This window comes from Pezoporus flaviventris, unplaced genomic scaffold (genome assembly GCF_033815535.1).
Source record: "Pezoporus flaviventris isolate CSIRO_AGI_PZ_B2104156 unplaced genomic scaffold, CSIRO_AGI_Pfla_v1 ptg000015l, whole genome shotgun sequence".
Lineage (NCBI taxonomy): Eukaryota > Metazoa > Chordata > Aves > Psittaciformes > Psittacidae > Pezoporus > Pezoporus flaviventris.
This window is the reverse complement of record NW_026892563.1, coordinates 45533660-45550758: the sequence shown is the minus strand read 5'-3', so window position 1 is coordinate 45550758 and position 17099 is coordinate 45533660. Positions and strand designations below refer to the sequence as shown.

General features: G+C 41.5%; 1 protein-coding gene across 3 annotated transcripts in view; it reads right to left on the bottom strand.

The window, feature by feature from the left end:
• CBLB (Cbl proto-oncogene B) overlaps positions 1-16246 on the bottom strand; it is a 115420-nt gene extending 99174 nt beyond the window's left edge. For 2 of the 3 annotated variants that reach the window (XM_061454410.1, XM_061454413.1), the window contains exons 1-2: positions 16030-16246; positions 6815-7065 (exon numbers count right to left, since the gene is read on the bottom strand). In XM_061454410.1, coding sequence (XP_061310394.1) covers positions 6815-7065; positions 16030-16176 — 398 coding nt within the window. In that variant the 5' untranslated portion in view covers positions 16177-16246. The remainder of the gene's footprint in view (positions 1-6814; positions 7066-16029) is intronic. The other variant, XM_061454412.1, reaches the window with a different exon arrangement.
• Positions 16247-17099: the final 853 nt, after the last annotated feature.

Sequence of the window (17099 nt, the reverse complement as noted above, 5' to 3'; positions counted from 1 at the left end):
TCGTAGGGCATTAATTATGGGGATTACCAGTAAAAGGAAACACATGAACAGGATGTTACATACTTTTTACTTGCTTTGAATCTTTGTCTATTTGCTACAGCTATGAATTAAGGAATAGGAAGGAGATGCAGAGCTCTGAACAAAATAATACAATACAGTCTTCCAAGTCTATGATCCTAAAGAAGCTCATTTAACAAAGCATACAGGGAGAGAGGATTTCAGCCTGCTGACATATGACTTCCTCAGCTAGACAAAACAAATTGACTATATATGCCACATTTTCTGTATTTTCCCAATTGCAGCACAGAACATGTACCATTAAGTTGTAAAAACACTGAAGCATTGGCCACTGGGAATGAGCTGTCAGTAAGACACAGTTATGAAGTGCTTAAAAATTCATATGAATTTAGAACATACACAAGCTTTTCTCGATGCTCCTGTCATCCACCATTACTCTGCTACTATATAGCCAAAAAGCATAATACAACTGTGAGTAGTAGCCCTAAATACTACTCTTTATTCCAGGACAACCCAACAGTGCTGCACTATGAATTGAATGCCATAATACTTAGACATTGCATGACCTGTGATGATTGAGGTAACCAGGAAAAAGTAACCTAATTAGAAATAAATCATAGGTGTCCAAACTCTGTTTTGAGAAAAATACCAATACAGCCTTCTGATGATGACCCACTCAGTGTTATCGAGATGACCTAGTGACTGAATGTGTGCTTTTCACATTTTAGCATTTAAAAGCCAAAACTTAGAGCATTTCATTACAAAAGCACTAGGGTTTGGGTTTGTTTCTTCCCCTAATATTTTAAAAACAAATACTTGGAAATAAGAATAAAAAAAAAAGATAACATGGACCGCTCCTTTATTGCTGGTATATTAGGCAAGCAGATGTCCTTTACAGAGACTGTCACCACTTTTAATGACCACCTATTCTTCCCTGTTCATTTTGTCATCCTATATTGCCTTCTACAGTGAAGCAGAACAGTGTAAAAAACCAATGTGTCAGTACAGACACTGCATCAGTCATACCGCAGAACCCTAGAGACAGAGCCGTCATTAGGTTTCTCACAAAGGAAATGAATATATAAACACATGTAAAGTCTGCAAGACTGATTCACCTAACTGTGCTTTTTGAGAGCTTTCACACCTACACAGATACAAATGTTACAGCATCTTAATTCGGCAGCATCATCACATGCACTTTCTACAGGTATAAATGATAATGCAAAGTGCAACAAGGGAAAGATGAGACCGCATAGTTCCCTTCACAACAAGCTGAACCCTGCTCAGATGTGACTGTCAACATCACATTACTTGTCAGAAAATGTTTGAAAGAGACCTTGCATTAACATAGAAAATGCTTCCCCGTTTTATAAGAGTTCACTGTGGAAGACAAACGAAGCGCACCCCTCTTCTACCAAACTAGATACGAATCAAGGATCTAAATCAATCAGAAGAATTTACAAACCATTATTCCTTCATTTAGGATTTTCTGTGGTTTTAAACTCGTGTCCTCCTCTGCAATCTGAATAAACACTTGCTTTTCAGTTATTTTGGTACCAATACTTCCTTTGTTCTCATTTGGTAACACCCCCCCACCCCCAGCAGTGAAGATGATCAAACGCATCTAACAAAATTAAAGATCACTTTGCAACAGCAGTCCCACTGCCTGTTTGCATTAATGGTGAAAACAAGCCACCACAACCATTGGTAACCTCCACATGTTCTCACATGCCCTTTGCAACAAGGCTCTTTGTCTGAAAGGTGTGTTTGTATAACATTCCTTGCTTAATTCCAAGGTCTTGCACGTGGCTCAGGGCAATCCCAAGCACAAATACAGACTGAGAGCAGCCCTGAGGAGGACTTGGGGGTGTTGGCTGACAAAAAGCTCAACGTGAGCCGGCAGTGTGCACTCACAGCCCAAAAGCCAGCCGATTGCTGGCCTGCATCAAAAGGAGCATGGCCAGCAGGTTGAGGGAGGGGATTCTCCCCTTCTACTCTGCCCATGTGAGACCCCACCTGAAGCACTGCATCCAGCTCAGGGGCTCCCAACGTAAGATGTGGCCCTGTTAGAGCGAGCCCAGAGGAGGGTCACACAGACGATGCTGGACCACCTCTCCTCTATGAAGACAGGCCAAAGCTATCTTAACCTATCCACATAAAATCATCCTGAGTTAACAATGTACACTTGTGATCCTTCTCTTGATCAACAAAATCTCCTCTTTCTGGAGACACAAGCAAGTGACAAGGCTACCTAAGTTATAAACTTCCTAACTTCCTGGAAACAAAACACCAAGTTGTGGTGTAAGATGAGGTTATTCAAAGTAGGGTAAGCTACTTCTCACTTAGGACAGGAGTGCTGCTACTGGGTGGCAGCTGACATAACTGAAATCAACCCTGATGCTTACCCTTGTAACTTCTTATCAAGCCTGTACTTTGAGAATAAAGAGGGAATAGACTGGAAACTTCAGCATTAGAAGGGTCCCTACCAACAATGCTGTGTCCTTTTCATGTGCCAGTTCGGGACTTGATTCAAGAACCACTAACTGATCTTCAGCTGTCAACATAGACTTAAGGCAGAGAAATGGAATACATTATAAATCCACTAATCAACAGGAACAAAGAAGAACCTGATTTGTCACTTGAACCACAGGTATAAGACCTCCCTAGAAGACATACAGAATATAAGAATTCCACCCTATCAATACACTAAACCAAGCTGTAAAGTCTAGAAACATGCAATTTGAATCAAAACACCAAATGGCCAGATATGCAAGAGAATTTAGCAAGACTTTCTGTACAGGAACAGGAGTGGTTTTGTGATCCCCTTGAGAGGCTTCCTTGACTCTGACTTTCCCTACACACACACCTCTTTGCACATCAAGCCCCAGAACATCTCAGCTCTTCCAATCTTCATCTGTTCTGCCCACTACTGAAGAAATACCCATTTCTCCCGTCATCTTCCTCTTCCACTTCTGCAATGGCACTTGAACGCACGCAGCCAACCAATTCTGGCTGAACCAAGAAACATTTAACTGATTACTAAAAATAAATATCCACCCTGGTTTAACACTTTCCTCTTCTCTGCACACACAGAGCACATAGCAGAAGGCAGAGAATGCTGAAACGGGCAGCGAACAAGTTCCATCTCAAAACATATTTGTCCACAGACACAATTTACAGGCAAGCACAAGAAAACTCTCACATTTGTCTCCATTACTAAGAAATGGTTGTTTTGGCCCTTAAGACGATGTCCAGCATCTTGAATGAATCTATATGTACACTCCCCATTGCTACTTTACTCCTTCTCTAGCCATTACTGTAACTTAAGTGCTTGGTTTCTACACCTGGCTAACGTATTTGTTTGAAAAAACTACCAGTCTACAGAGTTTTGATATTTTTTTTTCTGGATGCGTAATTCTGGAATGCAGCAAGAAAAAAGGGAAGTTTGGACCTGACAGAAATGATGTTTTCCAGCTTTAGTCCACTTCCCAATAAACAACAAAGGAGACGGGGAAAAAAAAGAATCACAACCAAAATCCCAGACCCTCAAAGACACAGAAAGACTTTTAAGAAAAGCAGATGTACCTGAATCTGAAAATTTAACAAGCCTGTACTAATAACCTTTAAAAAGTAAAATGTGTGACCCAAAAAAACAGCTTTCAAATACTTCATACTTAGAAAAAGTGAAGCGCAGCCTCAATCTAGCACAGTTTACCACATTTATTAAACACCATCTCTTACTTCACTAAGCAAGAGGACTATGGGAGGACATAAGTTGATACCAGACACCATACCCTGAAGGTAGATGCAATTCATAAACAATAAGCTTTTTTAAATGTCTCCAGGGATACCGATTCAACCACTTCCCCGGGCAGCCTGCTCTAACACTTGTCAGCCCTTTCGGTGAAGAAGTTTTAACCTGCTATCTAACCTAAACCACCCCTGACACAGCTTGAGGCAAAGGTCCTTTCCAACCCTAACTATTCTATAATTCTATGAATAAGCTTGCAAGCTGTATTTTCTCTGCTTAGCAAGACTCACCCACAGATTACAGAATGAAAGCACCAACTACTCTTAAACGTCATGTGTGTTTGACATGGAACACAGAGAGGCGACACCATCACAGTATAAACTTTTGTTTGCTGTATATGCCATTTCTACACGATCTGACTTATCTTGGTTCATTCGCAGGATCTTTGGGAATTAAAATTCATGGTAAGTTCTTCACAATAGAGCAATTTTTGTGTCATCATCAGGCAAATAAAATCACGTTTACTTTGGCACTGGTTCCTAAAAGTACCATCACTATAGAAGTTAAAGATTATTCAATAACCCTAATAAGGTTAAAAGTATACCAATCAAATGCAGAGAGAGAATACTTTCAAATGCAGCCTGAAAATAAGAAAGCCTCTCCTTTTCACGATGACTTTTTATCTAGAAACTAGAGACAAACACAAAACAAAACAGAAATGCAAGACTGAAAACCACAGATACGGGCCAGGTGTCAACATGAAAGGTTTTGGGTTTGCCTTTTCTGAAAACTGACTGCACATCCATTTGGACATTCATTTAAAAACCATCTGCAAAAACATTTATTTAAGCAATTTGCATCATAACCCTCAGTAGCATTACTCAGATGTATTTGGAAACAACGAAGCTAAAAACATTTAACAGCTTCTTTTACTAACTTCCCAAACATTAACATGATGATGTATGTTGAAGCACTGCTGAGCAAACAATCGCCTAGGCATAGGGCTCAGCAAGCAAGCACTCTTTCATTGAACTTCCAACTAGGGTACACACTTTGGTGATAAAACACCACCAGTAGATGAAGGATGGTGCCCTGAAGTTCAAAGGTGTAGACTTCAACTTACAATGGCATGACACATGAAGTGCTGAAACAGTGCTTACTCTTTTTGTTTGTTTAAGCATTTTGAGAGACAGAATGCAGATTCTGTAGGAAACACAGCAGTTTCAGCACAGCAGAAACATTTCTATTGTACTCCTTAAGCTTCGAAATCCGCCTGACAGGCAAAATAAGAGTTGTCACCTCCTGAGATACCAATTTAGAGCGCCTGAAGTAGTTACTGCGATTCAGTGCACTTCATTACTATGTTTTAAAATCCCTCCTCTCCAATCATCTCGCAAATAAATGACAGTAAATACGCTAACTGCACCTTCTTCAAAACCAGTTTGCTTCACAGAAGACATCCTTGTATCACCACTGTTACCTTTATGCAGGAAATGAAGCGGGTAACTGCAAAGAAAAGAGCAGCTTGACCAACCAGATAGAGTTTCTCAGACAGTTTGAGTGACTGTACACAGCATATAGCAGACTGTTTTGAAAAACTGACACAGAAACTGGCTTTAATTTATTGCTAACTGTAAGCAAAACCATAAGTAAATCTGGGTTTCATACAACATAGGGAAGTCAAAATAAAACCTGTTTACATAATGCAACCGTTTATGTCAAATTTCCCTTACCGTAAAAAGCTCCGATTTCCTCTGCAACACAATGACTTCTGCACATACAAGAAATGGGGTGATAAAAAAAGAACCCATAGGCTCAGTGCTGAGCAATTTTTCCAGGGGTTCTGGAAAGAACACATCTACAGGGAGAAGTCTTCCTTATGAACCCAAGCAGAAGCCTTATCGCTAACATAATTCAGTGTATTTTGCTCCTCCTAGGCAAACTGCTGCAAGTGTATTTGCAATTGGACAGTCTTTACATACTTTAAAGAAAAATCCTTTGACATTAGGCAAGCTTCAGCCACCCCATCAAGCACAGGAGACTACCAGAATATACTGAATAGCTATGATCATGCCTAAAAATCTGTAAGGAGCATATGTATAAATCAAACATAACAGCAGTGACATTTACAAGAATGTAGGCATTTCACTGCTTCTGCCAACGCTTTCACCAGCTGTAAAACTATACTGCAACCCTGCCTCTGAGCTCAGGTGCAGACAGAATGGCAGGGATTCAATCCTCCCTCCGCTTTCTCTCTATCTCCCACCCTTCACTATCTCCTTTAAAATGGGGGGACTCTGGAAACGGCGTCATATCTTTTGTTTTAACAGATTTAAAGCTATGCCATGCATGACAGTCTAATTGCCACAATACTACTGCACCCCTGCTAAAATGAAACTGCAGATTTTGCAAAGGCTCTAGGAATATCATTTTTTAAATGTCAGGCAACAAAATCAAATATTAAAACCCTCCTCACTCACCACCAAGAGTACACAAAGTGGACATTAATCCCTGTTATTAAAACGGAACCACTGCAGATCAGGAATCCATTAGGTTTCTGAAAAGGCTTCTCTGCACCAAACTAACATTATCATCACCTTATGCCAACATCACATAATATCTCAGAAATGTGAATATTGCTTTGCTCCATTTCATAGCTTGTATAAACTGTAAGTCAATACTCATCATGGCTCCCACAGTTCTAAGAACTGGAGTAGGGAGATCAAGCTCAATCCAAGTAACAGTCACTCCCTGCCAGAGGGAAAACTACATATTGTAAGGCGCTGTGAATAAGTAATTACAACGAAGTGAATGTTTTATGGAGGAAATGCACTTGGTTTTAAGGTCACAAAGTGACAGATAAGAGCACACAGTGGAACAAACCCAGCAAATGACTGACTGACCTGCAGGGTCAATGAATCCAAACCATAAATATTTCTGCTCTTTAAAGAATTAATAATGTCAAAACACAATGGCTGCAGACAAACAGTGTTAAGAATGCAGACAAGCCAGACAATCTACTCCATACTCAAATATTTCACCTACCTGTCCTGTGACTGCTCCTCGTACATTCTTTCCTTCCCTTCTTTGAAGAGTCTTATAGCCCGTTTAGATTTCTTCATGAGGCTGTCGATGTAGATTTTAAAATACTCATTCTCACTGAGCTGGGCAAGTTTCTGGTTGTCATCGTATTTGCTCAGGATAAGTCGTAAATGTTGGTAAGTGTCAGGTAAAATGTCAAGTATGTAAGGTGGGCTGTTCTTCAGTTGAAGCTTCGGGTTTTGGCACAATCTTACCTATAAATGAAAACAAGAGAACGTAAAAGATACGTCGAGGCAAGAACTGATCTGACATCTTAACAGATGTAAGCATCTTCGCTAACCTTCAAGCGCAAACAGTTAAATGCTACTTCATTTATATTGCACAAAGCCCCAACAGTCTCTAATGTCAAAGGACGTAAAGTTTAACTTAATTCTTTCACATCTACAAAAAGCCGATAAGCTTACATAGTTGTGGGTTCTGCATTTAAAGCAAGATTGTATTTGCCTGCCTATCATATGCTAAGGAGCATATTATCAAAATAGAGTATGCAACTAATGCCAGGAACAGTACTTTCCCAAGGATCTGTTTGCTACAGGTGAACTTCCCTATGGATGTTGAAATGTCTATTAAGAACTGACCTTGTCACCTGCTGGCTCTCTCTTTATCCAACAATATAACCTCTTGGAACCTACAGGAATTTTAAGTTTGAAAGGTCTACACATATGAAAGTGGTCTGAACTATGCCACTGATTCAAAAGATGGTAGTTATGACACACAGAACTTAAGCCACTCACAAACAAGTATCATAAACCAGGAAACAAAACATTATACACCCAGTGTTTTCCCATTCATGGCTGTAATAAAAGATAACAACTTAATGGGCTTGGAATCATTATGCTTCTAAACAGCACAAAAATTAATTTATATATTATAGATATAAAATTATATATATAATAAAGAATATATTATATATATTAAAGAATAAGCTTCAGATGAACCGAACACCTTTATTTGAATCTACTCTCCGCTATAATGTTTATGGAAGAAAGTGGTACTGTTTCTGTTTCCTAAACAAGGCTAGAGTAATCATCACCTGGCTACCTAGATTCTCTGGTAGTTTGTTCTTTGATGCTCTGTTCTAGAAAGCAAAAGAGATCAAAACTAACAGGTAGGTTTTGAGTGCTACTGCACTGAACTATCTATGCTCACTAAAACTCTGCAGAGGGACACGTTCTAGATGTGTGTGCAGCTGTACACATGCAAATACTTTTGGCAAAATTAAGTCCTTACGGTATTAAAGTTTCACAGGTATCATTTGGGGATTGCCACATTATGTATCAGTGACTTTGACATTCTTTTGACATAACTAAGGATGCTCCAAAAACATCTTAATACTGCTAAAAGCAGATCCCTATTCCTACTAGTGTATCAACTTCAAAAGAGTGCAGTCTTGAGCATTCTGGGGTGGAGGGAGGGAAAGGACAGACACAGACTTGTCTCCTGTAACATTCACATCTAAACTTAAAGCTGTATCAATATTGCTGACCCGTCCTTCAATTTCTAGATCTAAACCATTATGAAATTCACTGTCTTAATACAGTTGCCACTAGCAGACCTTCACGTACCACAATCAGCAAAGCAAACACATTATTTTTCCCTTCAGAAACAAGCACGAAAACACACCAGGCAGTTAGATTTAGGTTAATGGGGGTCACAAATGGAGAAACAGATATAGAAGAGCGGACAAAAGCCCTACCAAGTTTTACAAAGTAAGAAGTCTAGTCATGACTTTTACAACAGCTCCCCTCATTTCACTGATCACTGGTCACTTCAGTAATCTGCATTATTCTTTCAACTGCTCGCCCAAGCAATGGATGAGGAACACCCTTCTGATGCGTTGTACAACAGACAGTCCTTCCCACAGAGAAATTTACACTCTCAGTAGGAAACAGAAAGCACAGGAGATAGACGCTGGCAAATATGCATGTATGAGCATAACACAGTTCAACATGCTAAAGCGGTTCAGGGCAGCAGCAGTTAAGCATTTCTGGATATAAATACCAAAGTTTCAAGGCGAGCTCTAACTCTAAAATAATTCAGTGGCTCACAAAAGAATTATGCCCAGGTTGAGGAAGAAGCTGGGAGGAAACAACAATAGGAAAAAAAAAAAGTAAAGCACAAAGATGTTTGCTCATCTCTTCATCAGGTGACAAAGTCTGGAACCGCACTCTATAACTGCAAGAGCGAGACAGTAAGAGACTCTGAAAATAACCTGTTTATACTTCATGTGATAAAGATGCTCTTTATCAAGACAAAGACAAAGACAACAAGGTTCAAGTTGTGGGTTAGGAGATGCCTGAAGCAGCATTCTCAAAGAGTGAAGGCTGGATGCGATGGCATTCTTCCAAGGTCAGAAAAACAAGCTGAACTTACCGATACACAAAAATAGCAAGGCCTCAATGAGAGATTTAGGTGAATGGATTGATCTGAAGGATTCAGACACAACTTCTATAAGAGCAGTTCAAGTGAAGTTGTCTGAGTAAAGGCAGGATGAAGACCAAGAAAGGTCCTAGCAGAGACTTAAGGAGATGAAATGTTTTGTTTTAGTTATGCTGAAGTTCAGCTGACAGACAGAACTCTAGGAGATTTCCGAAATACGAGGAAAGAATTTTGTTTTTCATGTGCAGATATGAAAATCACCCATGCAGAGACACACGCGAATTTCTTTTTGCAGAAGTTACAAGAACAGGAATCCCAAGGGCAGAAGGGAAAACCTTTATGAAAAACACATATTCTTCACCTGAACTTTCGTTCTCTGTAATTTCTGATTTAGTGAAAACTTGGAACAGGATGGACGCTCTTCCCAAAGCCAACTCTGGCTGACACAAATCCATAGCACTGATCAGGCACTGCAGCTTTCTGGACCAACAAGCACAGGGGAAAAGGAAATCAAAGAAATCTGAAGAGAGGGAAACATTTATTCAGGGGCAAAAAAAAAGTCAGCAACGAGAACAGACCGCAAGCAGAGAAGGCTGCAGTCATTTGCATTGCTTATTTAACTTAAATCTCATGAACAAAGAATTAATTCTCTTTCTGAGAGTCTATCTTTTGAATCAGATATGCCAACATGCAGACTGTAAGCTGTTTCATATATCAGACATGCCATTAAAGATACAAAAACAACAGGGAAAAGCAAGTTGTTTATGCTGGTTGCTATATTTTCAACAGATGGCCCATTCAACTCCACAAAAAAAGAACATCCAGTAATAAAGAATTAGTTTCTCTTACAGATGTTCTACAGTCTTCCTCAGTTCAGTATCACTACATAGTCACACAGACATCAAAACAGGATCGTGTGGTTATCGTGTCTTACAAGACTTCACCTGCTCAGCTTACAGACATAAACACAGCACAGTACTAGAACCTTCACCTTGGAAGAAGCCTCTAAAACAGTAATACAGTATTTCTTCTATAGTACAGCTCAAGCTGATGCATTCTGCCTGAAAAAATGCTAATATTTAGTTCAAGTCAGCGATCCTGTGAAGCAGTACAAGGCTTTCCTCCACTTTACAGAGTACACAAGGCTTGAGTCCAAAGGAAGTAAGTTTGTAAAGAGATGGCTGGTAAACCATATGGTTTCCAGAGTCAGGATGTCCTGACACATACCACAGCAGTTCACAATTAAAAGTAAGCAGTAAGAAATGACATCTGCTGACGCAAAAGATTTACCAATACACCAGAAGTGGCACACATACCTTTCTTCAAAAGAACACAGGATTCAAAAGGGAAAAAAAAACCCAACCAAAAATAAAGACCTCTATATTGCACTTTCCAAAGCATCCCTCAGCAACCCTTTAGGAGCGGACATGAATCATATCACTGTGTGATTTGTGCATTGTTATGACTGGAAGTAAGCATGTATATATTTAGCAAGCATTCAGCCTAAGAAAAAACATGAAACGCAGTCAGCAAGTTACTAAGAAATCTCTCTCTCATTGAGGTAAACAGAAACAAATCTATGCTCCTTTCACTACCTCACTCAGGGTAAAACCGAGTACTTACTCCAGAATCACAGAAGCAATACAGTGCAATTCTAACTGTGAAGAGCTAAGACATTATCCCAACCTACCAGAAACAGATTTTGAAACTCTTAACTTGGTAACTTCCAGACAAACTTACTGTAATGTCTGTGGAGGTAAAACACAACTCCCTTTCCATCACCTCGCCAGTCCCCCCCACCCCCAAAATAAATACACTACTCATAACATCTTTGAAGATAATTCACTTAAATTGTATGGCATTAATTCCATGGCCTCTTCAGAGATGAGGGTAATGGATGCCTATTGTATGTAGACAATGACTTTTCCCCAGAAACCTGTATCTTCTATCCACTTTTTAAAGAATAATTACATCGAAAGTCCTGGACTCATTTGACAAAAGAACTTTTGCTCAAGCAACATACAGAAGCCCTAACACAACCTGTTTAAGCACCTAATGCTAGTCAAAGACAATACAAGGAACAGCTAAAACAGGGTATGTAATGAGTAGGACATCTGCTAAGCACTGTTGTCAGCCACAGTGAGCAGACTCCATCAGAGCAGCAGTGCTTGCACACTTCAGAACGGTCTACTGACCACGGATTTTCTGCCAGGCAGGCCAAAAAAGACAAAGTAAACACTTTGACACACCACAGGCAGCACAAAGATAGCTCTGCAGTCAGAAACCATAACAATTCCCCAGAAAGCTACATCACACGATGCTACCAACAATAAATTCTGAAGAACTTAACCAGGAAGGTGCCAACCAGGAAAACTGATGAAATCTGCTCCATCGTATTTCTTCCTGCCAAAAGTTAGCTTAGCTGCAATGTATTTCATTCTCCACAGAGAGATGGGTTTCTTTCTGAAAGAGCCTTCTCATCAAAACACAGAGGTGACCGATTACTGATCTTCTCAGCTGAGAATATTGCAAGTGCTGATTCAACACCTACCACATTGCAACTGAGCCATATGTTCCCAAACTTGAACAAGCACTAATAATACTGATACAACATATGCACAAGGACGGCTGATTCTGTATGGTCATTTATACTTTCTTATGATTAGAAAGAGAGAAGCTTTGAATTCTTTGTTTTAACGTTTATTCTTTTTCCACAGTGTATATGGGACATAAAACTTCCTATCACTTTTGACCAGGTGATACACTAAGAAATACCACAGTTAGAACTGACCATTGTCTTTGGTCTTGTCTAGATCCCTTGTGGAGCAATGACATGCAATTGATGGGGAAGTTTACGCATTCGTGTAGCTATTGCAGAAAGTGTTGCAAAGAACAACCAACATATTTTGAGCTACTGTGCTCTGTGAACTCACTTAGATGCTGTTGAGAACTTTGATGTCTGCAAATGTTAATTTAAAGAAAACCACATTACTAAGTTAGTAAAAGCTGTATTACCTCTAAGTCAACAGTATTAGACACACTCTAATTTGCTCTTAGACAATTATTAAATAGCAAGTCAAACTGCCATCCCCATTTATATAGTCAGTCAAAACAACTGGGTGGGCCATGAGAGAGCGCCCAAACGGTTCAGACAATAGTGTTGAACTTCACAGAAGAAAATACAATCATTCCCAGGCCCACTGCATGAGAGCACTGCAGAGTGATTAAAAGCTGCTGAAATACTCCTGTTTAAGAAAAATCCTCTTCGGAATGCATCACGATTTTATCGTCTTGAAACCCGTAATAGCGAAGTGTGCACAAATAGTACTGCCAACTCTACATAGCCAGAGCAGTAAATTAACTACTCCCCTGGGAACGTAATAGGCTTCCTCTCCCAAAGTTTTTCCTCAAGATAATAATTACTCTCTAATGGTAATACACAGCTAGTTTCCAGGCTTTAAAATCATTAGTTTAGAATCTCAGCAGAAAATAAAGACATCCCATGTAATTTACACAGAGTTTAAAGGAAGACTTGGGGCTGTTTGTTAACAATGCTTTTATTTATTTATTTACAGGATGTGAGCTTTCCAAAACACATGGCATGTTTCAAAACCAGTCATTTGCTTCCTAGAAATTTACGAGATAAATGGTCAACTTGCCTACATGATGCTAGCACTAGAAAGGAGGCTTGCCTTCAAAACCATGAAAGGAATATTATCTTTTGCACTGCAAAGGAACTTACGAAACTGGTTTGGGTTCTTAATGGTAAAGCTACTGTTCACCCATGAGAAAAGCAGCAGGGAAACCGGACATTGATGCAAACAGTTTACGTTCTTTTAATAATGCATGTGAAATTGTGAATTCATATAAAACAGGACACAACAGTAAACCTCAGCACAGCTCCCAGGGGCTGAAGTATACAAGGGAAGATGCAGATGAAGCATACAGCACATACAGACAAATAACAATCCATATTCACTGATTATTTAGAAGATTTTCTTTTCTTTTTAATATATAATTACTACTAGTCCCTGCAAACAGGGCTCTTACCAGGAGAACTACCCCAACTACTCCAGTTCTGTCCTGCTAAGGAACTCTTTCAAAACCCTTGATTTTTTCACACTGGTAACAGAAGTTTAGAGCCAAGACACTTCTTCAGAACCGCAACCTTCTGCCTATTCTAACAGCCGAAGTACCAGCCCATGGAAAATAAGCATTACCATGAAATCTGAACAACTCCAAAGCATGACGTACAATCAATTCTACAGAAAGAAGTCTGCATAGTATCCAAGTAGCCAGAACTTTCACAGACACCATAAAACCACTTTCATATTATAGTTCTTATAGAGTAGGCATATTTATAGAACTGGCTAATCCCTTTTTGTTGCGAACAAATCATTCATGCAGAAAATTTCATTTGCCAAAGAAGGAAGTTACACAAAGAAATGAAGGAAAAGTAAAGAACGATAATTTTAAGCAAGAAAGAAATGTAAACCAGGAAATTTGAGCTCTGCCCCTAGTTTTTAAGGCCTCTCTTTTCTCGTCTTTTGGACAGGATAATAGTTTTGCTTTATTTTCATTCTCCCTTTTCCTAACACCTTTAGGAGAAAACTTCAGCTACCTGGTTGCAACAAAAAGATGGTTATCACAGCTACTATAGTTAAAGAATAAACAAGGGTAATGACTATTATTACAGCAAGGGAAATAGGCCTCAAAGCCATAATGTTACCATGGGGGACACCCCAGAGCCTACTGCCTTCACTAGGTATTAATTTGATCAGTGACCCACCAGAGAAATGAGACACAGGACACGCTCCAGAAATGGGATTTGAAATGAGAGTTGATCGAGCAGGTTTCTATTTCTGATTTTAATCCCTGGTTTTGATCTAGGCAGAGGAGAAAATGACCTTCCTGTGCCTACTGCCACATAAGGCTAAGAGACTTGGATTTGTTTGCCAACATATTAAATTTGCTCAAACACATCCTTCCACTATAAGTACCAAATGCGAAAAACTCAAGCAGCAAGCTACAGCATTCTTCACACTATGACATCATCCTGTCTGGTATACTTTAATATCATTTGGAAATACAATTTGATTAACTGAGAGCAGCTTAAAGAGGATACATTAAAGATCCAAATTGAGGACACTTATCCACTAAAATGAAAAAGAAAGCTCATCCCAACATCAAGCCTACAGAACAGACGTTACTGGTTGTTCCAAAGCTCTGCTGTAACAGAGACAGTTATACAAACAGTAATAGCTACCCTCTATCAGCTGAATAAAAGCAATCCACAGGTCCAAGCAGTGGGGTAGCCATGAATACAGAAGCCCATCAGTGGACAACCTTCCCATATAGATTTGTAAATGGCCTGGCACAGGGTTGGGGGGAGGAATTAAGTAGTACATTCCCCACGTGGTTTCAACAACAAACTGGATTCCTGGTTTCCAAGCTGAAAACTTCTACTGAAGAGCGCCTGCTTCCAAGTATTTGTAACAGCAGTTCCTACTACAAGATGCTCACTGTTTACAGCATCCTGATCATTAACAGGGAAATGTCAACAAAGTCTTTGTGATAGTACCCATTTCTATCAAGGCTGTTTTCCAAGTTCATAAACATCATCAGAAATGCTGGTGGAAATACAAATGCTACTCTTAAAACATCAAAAAGGAAAGCATTCAAGGACTCAATCAGATACTTCAGAATTACCACTTGTCACAGCATATTACATGAAATAATCCCCAGTGTCAGTATAACTACTATGAACTTCAAGAAATGGTAAACATCTGCATTTTGCAAGAGCCACGCGGAAAGCAAACAGCTGCAACAAAGAATCACCCAGTTATAACTTTTCTCCTTAAAGTCACAACTTTCTTGCCATACAGACCCAAGGCTAACAGGTAGCATCCCTCACTCCCCAGCAGTTTCAAGAGGCAAATCTCAAGCAGCACCTCCTACAGAGTGCCTGCCTGAACCTCCTAAACAGTTTTCCGTGTTACAATTAAACTGTTCCTACCATTGGTAAGAAACTCTCTTAGTTTATCTATCATCATACAAGCTGACACTTTGTGCAATACTAAACAAAATCTACCAGGCTGGTGCAGAGAACAATAAGATGTGAAAAAACACAGTCTATCCCCCACTTCCTGAAAAATGTACAGTGTATTTCCAGTTTCAAAATGAAGAGTAGAAGTACTTAAAAATCATTAAAATGCAGAACACATGCTTAAAAGATAGGCGTGCCATACTAATCTGTTTACTAAACTGACAGGAGTGACATCCCCCAGTCCCCACGCACATTCCTAAAAGCACAAACATATCTATGTTGCCATCATGGGCATGTCTCACAGGACGATGAGCTGAACTTGAGTTTCATACTTCAGAGGTCTCGTTTGCAGACTAACAATGTGATCCAACACGAAACACACAGAATATGTGATTACAAGTTTAAGTTAAGCAGCTTCTCGTTAGGACAGCTCTTCAAGTTTGAGTCATTTTAAAGGCTCTGAAAATAACAATAGCCTAAGGCAAACACACACATTTGTTTTCCCTTCACAAACCAAGATTAAAAAGACCCAAAACACGTAGCCAGAAGCCATAGGAAAAAGAAAAAAAAAAAAAAAAAAGAGACGAATAGTGCTCAAATAACCTAAAACATAAATCCCCTTACTTCCCGAGGCGCACAGCGCACAGCAGTTTGAGATGCAGGAAGACACCGTTTCCCCATGTGAGCCTATTTAAATAGCCCCATTCTTCACCGCGCGTACAGAGACACTCACCACTTTGTCCATAAGCTTCCAGGTCTTTTCCACAGTCCTCCGGTCGGCAGCTGCCTGCTTAGGGGGGCCCACAGCATCCTGAATGGCATCAATGAAGCCCAGGATCCGTCCCTTGCGCGGGTTCCGGCCGTTGAGGGAATTGGCCATCTGGGAGCCAAGCTGGCCGCAACGACACAGAAAAACACACGCTCACAAGGTGCTCCGAAAACACCTCGCCACCGAGCTCCCCGCACGCAGCCGGCGAGGCAACACTTCCTTCTTCACGGGCAGGAAAGGGCAAGAGCAGGGCACGCTGAGGAGCAAGTTTAACTTTCCACGACAAACAGCGCAAACCCACCGGGCCCCAGTTTACGCTGGCAGAAGCGCTCCCGGATTTATCACCGCCAACCCGCGGGAGGGGAGAACCCACCCGCCGATACCCGGCCGCGGCTGCCCCAGGGCCCGGCCTGCCCCGCGCCCCTCCGCGGACCCCTCAGCGGCGGCGGGCAGCGAGCACACCCCGGCACCGCACAACAAAAGCGGAGCGGAGAGGGCTTGGGGAGGGGGGGGGGAAGCAAACAGAGCAGCAAAGGTCCGCGAGGGAGGAGAGCGCCCGGGCAGCGGGAGCAGGGGCAGGCACGGAGCTCGCTCCCGGCGCAGGCATACGTACAGAGGAGCAGCCCCGCGCGGCTCGGTGCGGCAGCCAGAGGAAAGCCAGGAGTAGGCGAAGGGGAAGTGGGGTGGGGAAGGCTCCTCAGACCCCCGCGGAGGCCGCTTACCCCGTCCTCAGTCCGGGGCGGCGGCGGCGGAGGAGCTGCGCGCAGGCGAGGCGTCTGCCGAGCGAGGCTCTCCTCCCTCCGGCGCGGCGGGATTCACCGCCCCGGGAGGCAGGCGGAGCGCGCCCCGCCACCCGTCCCGAGCGCCGGCTTCGAGCGCCCCGCGGGGCTCTGCTCTGCGGCGCTGGTGGCGGTGGCGAGCGGCCGCTGCCCCGCGGGGAAGCACGGGGAGCTACCGCCCCGCCGCCCGCATCGCCCTGCCCGGAGCGCAGCCCGGCGGGTGGGGATGTGCGCGCGTATGTGGGAAGAGCCCTA